The sequence below is a fragment of the Sorex araneus genome, chromosome 1 (assembly GCF_027595985.1).
Source record: "Sorex araneus isolate mSorAra2 chromosome 1, mSorAra2.pri, whole genome shotgun sequence".
Classification (NCBI taxonomy): domain Eukaryota; kingdom Metazoa; phylum Chordata; class Mammalia; order Eulipotyphla; family Soricidae; genus Sorex; species Sorex araneus.
In genome coordinates this window covers 207,739,069-207,754,242 of record NC_073302.1, presented here as the reverse complement: position 1 = coordinate 207,754,242, position 15,174 = coordinate 207,739,069, and the positions used below count along the sequence as shown (strand labels likewise).

Genomic DNA, 15,174 nt, shown 5'->3' with positions numbered 1-15,174 from the left:
CAGATTTCAGATGTTACTGCTTTAAAGCAAATCAGGGATAACAAGTTAAACTTCTAACGTAAAATATGCAATGACATTTAGAGGTAACCGATGTTGATATAGGTAACATAGCCTAGATTCCTCCTGCAAATTGTTTCCACAGTTAACTGACATTTGGACTATATAATGCCTCATCCTTGATAAGAAAATGGAAATGACGGTAGGTAGGTACCAAAGTGTTTTTTAGAACTAAGATTACTTTAGAATAGAATTGGATTCATTCTCAGATTTAGAGGCCAAAGTAAAACACTAAATTTCTAGAGATTACTGACCAACAAGTAGCCAGTATTATGTACTTTTGCCAGGTCATTTTAAAGTTCATAAAATTTTATGAAATAATTTTTTACATCACTACCAGGAGCTCACTGTGAATGTGTTATCTTCAAATAATTATTTAACCACACAGTACACTACATTTTATATATAAGTTTAATCTCTGGGAATAATAAGTTATGTTATTTATAAATAATATGTAGGTCAACAGACTGAGCAGGGAGAATAATAGCATTGTTTTCTGTGTGTCACACTCATACAGAACCATATATTCTTGATCACATATATACTTAGGTTTTTTTCTGTTCCTAAGAATTGCCATTTCAATATTGAGCTCACCTCTTTATTTAAAAAGTATTTGGCTCCTCAATCTCTTGATTTGGTTTTGATTCTATTGTGAAACTAATCAAGAAAGGGAAATAATGGGTATGTTCATATATGGAAATTATTCATTTCCTGAAGACTATTATCTACCTGTTTTTAAACATTTGACCCTGTTATTTTAAGTTAAAATCAAATCAAAACCAAGGAATATTGTGATGAATGTTTGGCTTATGAGCACTAGAGAGAAATTTTATAAATCAGTTATTCACGAGATAAAGTTTTCTCTTCGTGATAGAAGAATTTTTTAGAAATCCTGGGTATTGTACTTAACTCTAGCTAACCAATTTTAAAAGCCTGTATCCTTTTGAGAACTATATTAATATAAAAATACTTTTATAAGCAGTCAAGTAAGAATGTTCCAGTGACTACCTGTCCTGATACCTAGTCTTGTTAAAACTTTCTTTTGCAGGGCATTTTCATGTTTGGTTTACAGTCAGTGCAGGGTGGGCAAGATAAAAGTTTGAGCTAGGGATAGTGAAAAAAAAGAAAGATCAAAGAACGGGAAAAATGATGGCTCTTGTTTGGGGGTAAACCCAAGACCCCAATACTTTTTTCCTCATGTGTATGGTGCTTCTTATGACTTGTCTTGTATTTGCCTTTCTGATACCCATCAGAACTGCTGCTCTAACTCACATTCTTTACCTTGCCCAGATCTCCATGTAAGGAACATTTTATGACCAACTGCCATAGGACTGATGGAGTAACCAGTGTTTGGCTTTATTCGAAGTCTATGCCCTGCACAGCTCTTGTATGTATTTTAGATGCTAGGAAGTTTTTAGCATGTGATGTGTGATTCTTGTTTGAATGTTTATTACAGGTACCTTGTGAATTCCAGAACAGAGACTGTGCCTCACAATTGTTGGTCCATGAACTTGCACTATCTTTCATGGTAATGTTCTGAAAATACAATCAGGAAAAGCAGCCAACAAGTTTGGAATTTAAAAATAGAACCATGTATCATGAAACTAAAAAAAGAATCTCCTCTCCATTTTCCCCATCCCTAAGTAAGTAAGGGAAAACTCTGGCCAGATGATAGTTTAGTGGAATACTGATTACTGTTTTAAAAAAAAGCTTCACCACAGATATTTTCCAATTTCTCTTTTTTACCTTTTTGAAAAATTACTTTTTAGGAATATTTGGTATATAATGTGCATAAAATTATTTACTGATTTATGGGCAAAATGATACAAGTAGCATTTTTATTGAACATCATTTACCTCAGATACTCAACCAGCAGTACATTTTTTATGCAGTCTCAACCCATATCCTATTTGTTACCTCTCAAAATATTGGTAAGCAATTATTTTAGCTTTATTCTGTATTTCTTGTCAGTGTTTTGGGCACAGGTTGTTGTACTACTGTCAAATTGTACTTGCTATTTTTTCTGCAAGTATTTAACAAAAAGCTAAAAAAAAAAAGCCCCATTAAAACCCCACCTTGGGTAAGTGATTGTTAAATATTGTACAAAGAAAATGTATGGTATCCCCATTCCATCCCCATTAAATAAAAAAATGAATATGGAATGATTTGCATATGCAGTTTTATTCTTTAGCTATATGTTCTTCAAGACGGGAGTATTAGCTTTGTTAACTTATGATGAGGCTTATATACTTTGTAAGATTTGCAAAATGGTGAGATGTCTAAGAAGATGCTAGTCTCACTAAAGTATGTATCTTGATTCTACCAGTTTAGGAAGTCGGAGACTAGCTGGAATTAGGTATCTTTTGGTATGGCAATAGAAAAATTTGTCTCTGCTAATAGTCATCATAAGACAAAAACTAAGTTCCCAAATTTATACTAGTCTACTGAGGGGAAGACCCCTGGTATTTCCACACTGAGGGCAATAGCCTTTTTGTATGTTTAATTTTGCAAAGCTTTTATCCTGTAATTAAAACAAAATAGGAAAAACGGTGGGAAAGCTCCCCCATTGTTACACTGTCAGGTTTGACACTAATGAATTTCCAATTTTTTTTTAGAGTGAAAGTGAAGGGGCTAAACTTAAGTCTCAAAAGAACCTGCATTCCTTTCCATATAGAAAGCAAACCAAATGGGGTCTTTTTACAGTTTTCCACAATATATTCTGCAGAGAACTGGTTCCTGAGGAAATTGATAATAAATAGCACATGATCAGTATATATGATAGAGCATGTTAAGGCCAACAAATCCGTTGTGTGAAGGGAACTTTTTGTTTTTGGGCCACATCTGGTGGGGGCACAGTGGGACCTTACAGTGGTGAGGAAGGAACCTTGGGCTCTTGCATGCAAAGCAGTGTGCTCCAGTCCTTTGAAGACTTCGATAGCCCCTTAGCAGGATCCTGATTTTAGTAGGGTATCTGATAGAAGGAGTTCAGGCGTTTGTGCTGTTTAAAAAGCAACTTTCTTCAACAGTAAACAAAACAACATTTAAGCCATATTTGTTGGTATTACTCAGATGTTTTTCACTAGGGCTTTTCTTTTCCACTTTTAATTTTTACTGGTTTAAACAGCTTGGTGTTGGGATGGGGGCACTCCAAAAATGCTCATTGGTTGCTCTATTTGGGTAAGGAAGATGCTTGCTTTGCAGGCTAATGACCCAGGTTCATTCTAGGCACCTCCTATGTATGGTCTGAGACCTACCAGGATGATTCCTGAGTGCAGATCCAGGAGTAAATCCTTAGCACTGCTAGGTGTGGCCCAAAGATAAAGAGGAAAAATGGTGTCCGATTTTGGGCAGATAATCTTTACTAACATTTTTTTCTGATTTGCTTTTTTGTTTCATTGAAAATAAAAACCTAGCTTATTAGGTTTTCAGTGTATATACATGAATTTTGAAGACAAAATTTCTTTTACTATCATTCACCACCTTTAAGATAGATAGTATTTTCCCAGAACAGCTTAGATTTCTGTTTTGCTTTTGGGACATACGGCATGGTGTTCAGAGGCCACTCCTTTCCTGACTTATGTTCTGTGATGGGGTCCATGCACGGCCAAGCAGTCACTACAGCCTGTGGGGCAATCTCTGGTCCTCTAGAATATTTTTTTGTATAGTGCAAGTGGAGATCTTTGCTTCCAGTGATATGATGCTACCATATTAAGTATTTTGCAAAATAATATGTGTAGGCTGCTATGTAGAAACAGTTTGCAAGTCTTAGTTTTAATGAGACACTGCTGAACAAGTAAAATGAGTGTGATGAGAACTTTAGAAGGCAGGAAAAGAATGGCTTTACAAAACCTGAAAGAGCTACTTTCATGTTCTTAAACAGATAAACCATTTTTTACAGCAGTACTTTAAAACAAGGGCAAAGGACATGTTACTGAACTTAGCTCTTCATAGAGGTGTTGAAAGATAAGTATAAGTAAAGGCACGGTGGGAAGGGGTGGTGGTGGAGGGTGGGGTCTTCAAGCAGTGCTCAGAGGACCACAAGCCTTCTGACATGTACTAGGACCTGGAGAGGCTGAAGGCCACCAGGACCGCAAACTCAAGGCCTATTGCTTGCACAGGCTTTTTAATGTCGATTAAATTCAAGTTCAATTCCAGCGCCTGACAATCATTTTTAAATGAATCTATTTTCTCACTTGTAAATAAGAGTACATAGATATCGCAGGGCCCTAGAAAGTTAAGAGGATTGAAACTGCAATAATGCTATTTAGCCTTATATCCATCTCAGAATTACTTAATACTATTTACTTAGTTAACATTGCCAAACACTTCACATTATTTGTAGTAGTTATATTCCAAGAATTTCATAAAGGGCTTGTTTGGGTGAATTCTGATTTAGTTTGGCCAAAATGAGCATAATTAGCTACATTAAAAAAAAATTAAAAAGACCATACAGGAGATTCTTGGGTAGCTTGGCATGCATCACATTTTGAGAAATCTAGAAGGAATCATTTCAATTTTTTTGCTTGTTTCTTCATGTGAGTCATTTCTGGCTAAATGGGTCAGTCTATGTAACCAGAAGATCTAGCTTTGAGGTACATTTGAAATTTATAAGCCAAAGTAATTGAATTGAATTAATTAAGTAATTAATTGAATTAATTAATTGAATTTATATAATTCAATTCTTAACATTACTCCTTTTTTTTGTGCTGGACTGACATGAATTCTTCAAGAGTACCACCATATAAATACTCCACTAACTAAAGGAGCATAAAGTTTAAGACAATTCTTATTTTTTTTAATATAACCTAATTCACTGTATTTATAAATCATGTAACTACGCATAACCCAAAGGTAAAACAACAATTATTCTAAATGTATAACAGAAACCCATAAATACAAAAATACATATTTATAAATATAAGAAAATGGAATTAACATGTTAAAGGACAGTCTTTTGTTCTGACCAAAACTCTGTATTTGAAGGTACTGGTTACATTCATAACCAGCTTAGAGAAGATGTTGCCCACTGCCTAACATCTGTAGGGCAGTTAGGATATTTCTGCAAAGCATTCATGATTTGAGTATTGTCCAAAAGAAGCTTCATCAGCTGGTACTCCTTCTGTGCATTTACTGATGTTCTTTCCATGGGCTTTATTAATTCCAATTGTTGTAAGTGTTCAAATGCCTGAAAGATGAAAGAAATATCTTTAGGTTGGAGAGGGTGAATTTAAAGTAATAAAGTAAACTCAAAGTAGAATTTTAGTCAGCTGTGGAATAGAATGCCAGTAGATAAAAGTTAATATAAATCATTAAGGCATACAAATTTTCAGTGACCTTATAAAAGTTGCATATAACAATTAAGACAGTGCCAATGAACTGATACTACTGATACACTGAAACAGATTCCTAAGCTTTATATTGTCTCAGAGTCTCATTGTGGAAAACAATTTCAGAATATCTTCTTTGTGAACTAGAAAATTTATTGATGAAATAGCTCCAATACTCATTTTGAAAATGAGAAAATACCAGAGGTTATGGGCCTTAGGGTTAAATACAATGGAGCCGACTAAATACTCTTGCCAGTGAAATGTTTAATTAAAATGTAAATCCAGAGAGGCAGCTCAAGGTAGAAGAAATCTAACTTGTGAGGCCCCAAGTTTGATCCCTGGCACCACATGGGCCTCAAGCACCTCAGGATAGAGATCTGTTCCCAAGCTCCAACCTATAAGCCCATAGAGCCAGGTTGATTACAAATGAAATTACTGATAAGAGTTTAAAGGCTCAAGTAACCCTTTCTAATATAAAACTACCATAAACAATGATAACTTCAAGAATGAGATGAAACCAAACTATAAGTTAAGTACTAAATACTTTTCCCCGTTTTAGAAACAGAAATGAATTCTGACTGCTAGAGATTATAAGGGATGCTAAAGGACTTAAGGATCCACTGTTTTAAAAGGAAAAGATGTTCAGAGACAGGCTGAGGGGTAGGAGGGGAACTGAGGACATTGGTGCATGGAATGGTGCTAGAACCTAACCATGAATAAATTTTTAACTGATGGTGAAAAAAAAATTTCTTCTCATAAAGTCCTCTAGGGTTACCCACCGTTCAGTAAGATAGCTACAGCCTTTAATTTGAATTTCAGAAACTTTAAACACTAAGTGTGTGAAAGCCAATGAATAAGAAATTTAAAAATTTTTAAGTAGAGTAATTCAATTGCAAATGTACTTTAGCTAAAAATGTTATGGGCTCTAAAGAGCAGATATTTCCAGTGACTGGTGATTTAAGATGTGCTTTAAAAATATGGGGATGATTACTATTATTTTTATGATTGTTATTATTATTTTTGCATTTGTATTTGTTTTTTGGGCCATACTAGGTGGGGCAGGGTATCTAACCCTCCCTGGCTGCATACAAGGTAAGTGCCCCACTTGCTATACCATCACTCCAGGTAAGGCATAGGATTGCAAAGTCTGAACACAGTATCATTAAAAATTTTCCCTACAGATAGATTTTCAGTATAGTAGGTTATATATTAAGGCTAACTCCATCTTTTTATGTTGCTACCAGGAAATTAGTAAGTACACTATCTGATTCACATTTCTACTGGATGATGTATAGATATTATTTAAGTACTTATGCCTCATCAAGCCCTAAGCTTTCTGTCTTCCCTGCCTGCCCACTAATGGGATTTCTACTCTGTTCTTTTATGGGTTTTTTTTTTTTTCTGCTGAAATTACAAGCTTATCAACCCTTTGGCTGTAAAGCGATACTGGTTTTATTTAACTAGTTAAGCATTTATTGAAGACTTTTCAGAATGTCATTGGTAATAATAGACAGTAGAGGGCAGTACAGCTCCACAGACTGATTTTGGCTGCTTCAGGATTAAACATTTTTAGATTAATTTTCTGAAAGAAAATTCACATGAAAAATGACCAATATTTCAAAATTAATGAAAGTACTATATGAGTTTTATGTAAAAATATAGTTTCAGGAAAAAATGAAAACTTACCTTCATAACAACAGGTTTCTCAAAATTATAAACAGAATGGGCCTTCCTTTGAACAAACTTCTGGAACTCTGGACAGAAAGCAATGACAATATTAATCACTGTTATCCCGTTGCTCATCGATTTGTTTGAGTGGGCACCAGTAACATCTCTCATTCAGAGACTTATTGTTACTGTTTTTGGCATATCCAATACGCACAGGTAGCTTGCCAGGCTCTGCCGTGCAGGCTTCATACTCTCAGTAGCTTTCCAGGCTCTCCGAGAGGGGCGGAGGAATCGAACAGGGGTTGGCCGCGTGAAAGGCTAAAGCCCAATTGCTGTGCTATCGCTCCAGCCCGATACTAATAATATTAATATTAAAGTAACTAGGTAAAATCAGGAACTACCAAAGCCTCCTCTTACCATTATAGACCATTTGAAAATTAAAGGGCTCCTCTTCATAGATGTCATTTAAATGTTTCATTGCTATTATAAGACAGATTTCCAAGACAGAGAGACCTATAGGGAAAGAGAAATAAATCAGTTGTATTTAACGGTATGTAAAACTTAAACAACTGTTCTCCAACAGAATGGTAAAGCCTAAGGTGGGGAAGGCAAGATCATACACAGGTTCAAATATGTTTGTTTCAGTTGGTGATCACCATGACAAAAGTTATAAAGCTTTCAGGTTTAAGTCTTTGTCATACAATGATCAAACAACCATCCCTTCACCAGTACACATGTTCCACCACCAAGAACCCCCGTATACCCCCCACCCTGTCTGTGTGGCAGATGATTTTCACTTTACTCTCTTTACTTTGATTACTTTCAACAGAAAACTATTATTATTTGGAATTTCCCCCAACAATCAGATCTGCCGAAAAGGCCTCATTTGATAATTTGTTTTCCACTGCTGAGAATGAAGAGCATATGAGGTCACGCGGCTGCAATGGCAGCTGTGCGGTTTTGGATTTCTGGTATTTTGGTTAAATCCAGAGAAATTTCTGCCAGAAGTCATGTCTCTGCAAACTCGTACCAGTTTAGTGGGCTCTAAAAGATGGCGGTCGCTGTGCCGCTGGGGAAAGGCTGAGAGAGAAAACCTTTCCCCTCCCAGGATGGCATGGGGCTGTAGCTTAGTTCACAGTCTAGAGGCATTTCTGCAAGAAGCCACTGGGTGCCGAAAGTAGTTAGTGCCGGGCCTCCGGGATCATGGGAGTTCGGGATTGGAGGAGCTGATTGTGTTGGGCTGCTTGGGGTCTTGTCTGGGCGGAAAGTGGTGTCGGTACCACCTCGAGTTACTGTTATCTTTATGCTAGATTCTTAAATTGGGTCTCAACCCCTGAGCAAAAGGGGATCATGAAGAACTCGGCAACAGTTAAAAAATTAATGCAGGTACAGTGACCAAAACTTCAAAACCAAGCAAAGAATGCTCTCACCACTGTTACATTTCTTAGGTCAAAGGGGATTGCGAGTGAAAAAGCTTCAGAAGCCATGGTCTTGATCACCTTGCGTGAGTTACTAAACCTTTCTTGGCAAAGTTTTACTTATCTGCAAAATCAGAACCTGCCCAAACTTACAGAAACATTACAATGGTTCCAAAATTATCGGAAATAACCATGCGCAGAACAGTTAACAGGAAACTAGGTTACAACCACTGTATGACTTTAAATCACCTAGGCACTTGATTACCCAGTGAATTCCTAGATCTCTGGAAATTACATCTATTTACTTTTTTTTTTTTCCTGGAAAGACCAGTCAAAACTTCTCAAAAAGGAATAGAGAAACTCAATTGGTTAAAAATTAGTTCTTTAGTAGCATCTGGTACAATGATAATGCTAGTAATAGTCTTAGCTGGGTTTCCAATGTGGACTGGCAGGTAGCATTTTTTAAGAGGATAAAGTTTCTTTCAATTTAAGTGGGAGCAATTTTTTAAAGGGCTATTTTATTTATAATATAGTACCATGCCTGATGTTGTAATTTTGAAAATCATTTCATTACCAAAAAATTCAAACATAATGAAAATGATACTAATCAAGTAGAAATCTCACCATGTACAATATTTGCTTTAGAGTCCATGCTACACAACTGGTGTGCTTCCATTAGATCTGCTGCAGTCATAAATGGGCACGAGACTGTCACACGATTTAAAGCAAGCATCTGGGAAGTGCATATCAGAAAAATAATCACATATTCGTTGGGCATTTTTGAGAGACCAATGAATAAAATATTAAAAGTTTCTAAGGGGTAGTAAACACTGAAAGTATCTCGTATTTAACTATTAAAATACAATATTTAAATTCCTATGTGACAGTAAAGGATTATAGTTCTTGATGTTTTCCTATCAATTTCCCCTAGAATTAACTCCTGTGAAGAAAAATTTTTCAAGGAGTAAGAGACCAAATACAAATGAGAAGACATATAAAGTCCTAAAAACAAACAAAAAAAAAAGGAAATCTCTATAACCCAACTAACCATTTCAGGTCATTGTTAAGTGACAGGTAAATGAAAGTAACTCATATTCGTTGTATTAAATAGAAAAGAAGAAACCAAAATCACATCTAGAAACACATCTCATTGAAAGCATATCCATTCTTCATGTAGCTATCTTTTTAACAACAGAACTCCTGTATCTGATGATTTGTAATTTCCCTAACATTTAAATTTAGTCATCTGAATAGGATTGGCTAATGAGTACATAAACATGCATGACATTCAGTTAAAATTCGAATTCAGGTAAACAATTTCTCAGTGTACCCATGTTCCATGCAGTTTTTTGGAAAACATACCCCCAGCCAGGGTTCAATCCTCTGACATGCCATATGGTCCCCCAAGCACTGCCAGGAGTAATTCCTGAGTGAAGAGCCGGGAGTAATCCCTGAGCATCGCTGGGTGTGACCCAAAAAGAAAAAAAAGATGTAGGATAACAGTGGTTTGTCCTTTTTCCCTGGCCGCAGGGAGCTTGGCTTTGTTGGATAGCACCCATTCACAGTCTTCCGGAGGCACTCCCACTCCTCTGTGTCTATCTTTAACTTCTTTGTGCTCTGCTTTCTCCACTCATTAATCACTCATTTCCACTAAGCAGTACCTGTGACTTGTAAGTCAAATTCCTCAGATATCTCTGGATTTGTATTTGTAAGTGAAATGTTGCTTTTCTCCTTCCTTATGTCTTTCTGCACAGTTTACTTCAGAGCAATGCCCTTTTCATATACACACAGGAGGACAATTATGGCTATGCTTCTGTAACTATGTCCACTGACTCTGGATAACATTCACTCTAGGGCATATTTTTTTTGACTTAACCCTCAGTTCCCCTTAGTTCTAGCACCTCAAAAGCAGGGTTTCAAGAGGGACTGGATGGACCCAGGACAAGCCGTGAGCTACCCTGGCATTAAAACGGGCCAGGCTAAGCACCATAATACTTAACTATAAGTTAAGGCATGGTCATGGACAAATTCTGTCATGATCCAAAAACAACTGGACATGAACCCTGCTTAGGATAAAGAAGGGCTCATTTGGCCTGAGCACTGTAACCTGAGATGTCCCTAGGAGAGCCACCCTATAAGCTTAATGTGTTTCTTACTGTGTTCACACAAAATGAGTAATATTATTAAGAAGTAGAATTAAGATGAATGTTTGAATGGTTATTTGACTAAGGAAAGGAGAAACACGGTAGCACTGTCATCCCATTGTTCATCGATTTGCTCAAGCGGACACCAGTAACGTCTCCATTGTGAGACTTGTTACTGTTTTTGGCATATTGAATATGCCATGGGTAGCTTGCCAGGCTCTGCTGTGCTGGCACTCTTAGATAAAATTCTGTCCTTGAGCAGATCTCCTAGCTGCAGGAGATCCTTGTCTAATCAGAAAGGCGGCTTTCACATGTTGATTGTGCTCACCTGGATGTAGTTGCTGCCCCCAATGCTTGGCGCTAGACCAAGGCTGGCAGATGGGGCAGGGCAGAGGGGCTAGCATTCAGGACACAAGGCAGGAATGGGGAGCTTAGTGAGACTGAACAGGCAGGTGGGGAGAATGGAATAAATGGCAACAGATCACCAACCAGCTTGGTGGCCCTGTTCCCTCCTTCATGCGTCTATTGGAGACATGGGATGAGAAAGTGGCTCATGGGCATTGAACTCGCATGGCAGGCAAGAGAGACCATGCCACCTCCGCTCGATCACTTATTTATTTTGTGATTACACAAAAGAAACTTTGCTTTTTTTTTTTTGGTGGGGCTAGGTGGGGTATACTGGAGTTACAAAGGGCTTCTTTAAGGCTCCATGCTCATGTTTCACTTGTGGTGGTGCTCAGAGGACATAAGTGTGATTGAACCTTGGTCACTATACCATCTTTCTGGACAGTTTTTTTTTTTCAATTGTGTAAACTAGATCTAATCTCAGTCAAGCCTTTTCCTCTGTTCTATTACTATTTAATTAAGATAATTCAAAGCAAAATTAGGATATTAACTTGATTAGAAATCTATGACTGGAGTAAAATATAGTGGGTAGGGTGCTTGCCTTGTATGCAGCTGACCTGGTTTGGTCCTGGCACTGCAGATGATTGCCCAGCTCCATCAGGAGTGATCCCTTGGTATATTCTCATCCCCCCTGCCAAATGGAAAACTACCATAATGTTCACATTTGAAGGCAGGATATTCTAGAAAAATGAAGTGTGGGTATTTATTTTCTATATTTCACAAGTTAGTGAATAAAGTCTAATTTTAGTAAATAAAATTCCTATTCTACTAATTCTTATTCTCAAAACTTCTTCATGATGAAGAGATACTGCTACAAACTGCAGTGTACTTTCGATGAATGGAAGGGCGATAATGTTAACAAGAGGAAAAAAATAGACAAAATTCTTAACTTTCCTCAGCAAAAATAAGAATGGAAAAAAAAAAATCAATCGCAAAACCAATGTAAAGTCAGAAACAAGCCAGTGCTGGGTCTAGTAACTGGGTGAGCTGAAATAGTTAACCTTAAGGAGCCTCAGTTTCTTCGAAGAAAAGAAAAAGCTTGCTTTTCAAGCCTTTGAACACATTATTGTGCTTGCGTAGCTATGTCTCTTTGCTTTTTCTACCCTGGAGAAGCATTGTTCTCTTGAGCACATACATGTTTATCTCTTTTTCTCCCCTCACATCTTTCTAAGTTTCAATTAAAATTGCTTTGCTACACACACAGACACTCACACAGACACACACAGAGGATAAAAGTTCCCCAGGGTAAAATATAATAAGATTACAAATACTGAAAACATTAGCGAGTGTTACTATGACAGTATGTTACACTGTCATGGGATAATCAGTAAACGACACCTTTTAAAATGGGGTGGAAAGATACAGTGTGTTTGGGTGCTTGCTTTTGATTGCTGGCAGGACATATGGTTTCTCAAGCCCCATCAGCTTAACAGCCAGGAGTAAGTGAGCTTGGAGCCAGAAGTCAGTCCCGAGCACTACCAGGTGTATCTCCAAAACCAAACAGAGCAAATGGAATAAAAGAAATTCCAAAGCACAGAGCCAGGGGTATCATTTCTATACATTAACAAATAGTGGCATGCTGAAACAAAAGTTACAAATAAAATATTTCCAGTCACCATGAAAGAAATTAGTATTTAAAATATACTTTAGGAGGTATGGCGTCACCAGGTCAACTTGTACCTGCAGGGAGAGTGCATCAGTAGCTTCAGGGCCCTCAGACTTCCTGATACCTCAAAACTGCTGCTGTGCCTTTGGTTAGACCCCAACACTTGGGGTCAAGTTTACCAAGAAATTAAATGACCAAAAGTTAGGCATGTGGGAGCCACATCCACAAACCACCTCTGGCTCAGCTATACAAGCTCATTTATTGGCCTTATTTCAGAGACCCATAAATCTCAAAAGAGATCAAAAATCGTAGTTAGTGCCAGTGGTGCGGCGCGCTGTGGATGAGTGGGCACACCTTGCAGGGCTTATGCCAATAGTTTATTTCTCTGGAAAAGATGGAAACAAGGATCATGATCCAAAGACACACAAAAGAATCTCCGAAACCAGCAGTTCACTGCAGAGATGCCCTGGACTTAAGCCAGGCCAACTTCACCCGGGTGCCCCAGATTGGGGCAGGCGTCATCCCTCCACCTGCCTCCTAAAAATGCTGGCTGCTGCCAACTTCCAGAACCCAATAAGAAGTGCAGAAATGTGGGTTCACTGACGGCTAACTCCAGGACTCAGGGAATAGGGGATGGGTCAGTCCTTCTTATCCCCCTGTCCCCCATGGGACCCTGGAGGTCATGCCCACAAATTGCCTCCAGCTTCTATGGCCATGAAAAGAATCTGGAGTCCTGTCCATAGCAATTAGACAAGAAAAAGATATCAAGGGCACACAGATAGAAAAGGAAGAGGTCAAGCTATCACTATTTGCAGGCAATATGATACTATACTTAGAAAACCCTAAAGATTCTACAGAAAAGCTCCTAGAAACAATAGATCGATATAGTAAAGTGGCAGGCTACAAAATCAACACCCAACACTCCTGAAATTCATACAGAACAATAAACCCCCAAGAAGAGCTAAAGCAATCCTTGGGAAAAAGAAGATGGGTGGCGTCACCTTCCCCGACTTCAAACTCTACTACAAAGCAGTAGTAATTAAAACAGCATGGTACTAGGATAAAAACAGACCTGCAGACAAGTGGAACAAAGTTGAATATCCTGTCACAGACCCCCAAATATATGGCCAATTAATCTTTGACAAAGGAGCAAGGAATGCAAAGTGGAACAAGGAAAGCCTCTACAACAAGTGGTGCTGGGAAAACTGGATAGCTACCTGTAAAAAATTGAACTCTGACCTCTGTCTAATGCCAGGCACAAAAGTCAGATCAAAGCCGATTAAAGACCTCAATATCACACATGAATCTATAAGGTACATAAAGGAAAACGTAGGCAGAACTCTCCATGACATTGAAGCTAAAAGCATCTTTAAGGATGAAACAGCACAGACCATGCAAGTGGAAGAAAACATAAACAAATGGGAGTACACCAAACTAAGAAGCTTCTGCACTTCAAAAGAAACAGTGACCAAAATACAGAAAGAGCCCACAGAATCGGAAAGAATATTTACCCAAAACCCATCTGACAAGGGATTAATATCCAGGATATATAAGACACTAGTAGTAGAATTGTACAAGAAAAAACCTCCAACCCCATCAAAAAATGGGGAGAAGAAATGAACAGAAGTTTCCTCAAAAAGAAATACAAATGGCCAAAAGGCACGTGAAAAAATGCTCCACATCGCTACTCATCAGGGAGATGGAAATCAAAACAACAATGAGATATCATCTCACATCACAGAGACTGGCACACATTCAAAAGAACAAAAGCAACCAGTGCTGGCATGGATGTGGGGGAAAAGGGACGCTCTTTCACTGTTGGTGGGAATGCTGACTGGTCTAGCCTTTCTGGAAAACTATATGGACAGTCCTTCAAAAACTAGAAACTGAGCTTCCATATGACCCCGAAATACCACTTCTGGGAATATATCCCGAGGATGCAAAACACAGGTAGAAATGACAGCTGTACGTATAAATTCATTGCAGCACTGTTCACAATAGCCAAAATATGGAAACAACCCGAATGCCCTAGAACAGATGACTGGTTAAAGACTTTGGTACATCTACATAATGGAATACTGTGCAGCTGTTAGGAGAGATGAAGTCATGAAACTTGCTTATAAATGGATAGGCATGGAGAGTATCATGCTAAGTGAAATGAGTCAGAAAGAGAGGGACAGACATAGAAGGACTGCACTCATTTGTGGAGTATAGAATAACATCACATGAGGCTAACACCCAAGGACAGTAGATACAAGGGCCACGGGGATTGCCCCAAAGCTGGAAGACTGCTTCATGAGCAGAGGGGAAAAGGCAGATGGAGGAATCAGTAGGGATGGGAGATGTGTGTCAAAAGTAGATAATGGACCAAACATGATGACCTCTCAGTGTCTGTGTTGCAAGCTATAATGCCCAAGAGTATATAGAGAGTATGGGGAATATTGTCTGCCTGGAGGCAGGGGGAGGGTAGGAAAGGGAGGGGTATACTGGGGATATTGGTGGTGGGGAATGTGCCCTGGTGGAGGGATGGGTGTTTGGTCATTGTGAGA

The 15,174-nt window shown here is 38.2% G+C and overlaps 1 protein-coding gene across 6 annotated transcripts in view; it reads right to left on the bottom strand.

Annotated features, from left to right (window-relative positions):
* Positions 1–410: 410 nt before the first annotated feature.
* ORC4 (origin recognition complex subunit 4) overlaps positions 411–15,174 on the bottom strand; it is a 58,317-nt gene continuing 43,553 nt past the window's right edge. For all 6 annotated transcript variants that reach the window (XM_055123583.1, XM_055123578.1, XM_055123571.1 and 3 more), the window contains 4 exons: positions 9,095–9,203; positions 7,470–7,565; positions 7,071–7,138; positions 411–5,242 (listed from right to left, as the gene is read on the bottom strand). In XM_055123583.1, coding sequence (XP_054979558.1) covers positions 5,054–5,242; positions 7,071–7,138; positions 7,470–7,565; positions 9,095–9,203 — 462 coding nt within the window. In that variant the 3' untranslated portion in view covers positions 411–5,053. The remainder of the gene's footprint in view (positions 5,243–7,070; positions 7,139–7,469; positions 7,566–9,094; positions 9,204–15,174) is intronic.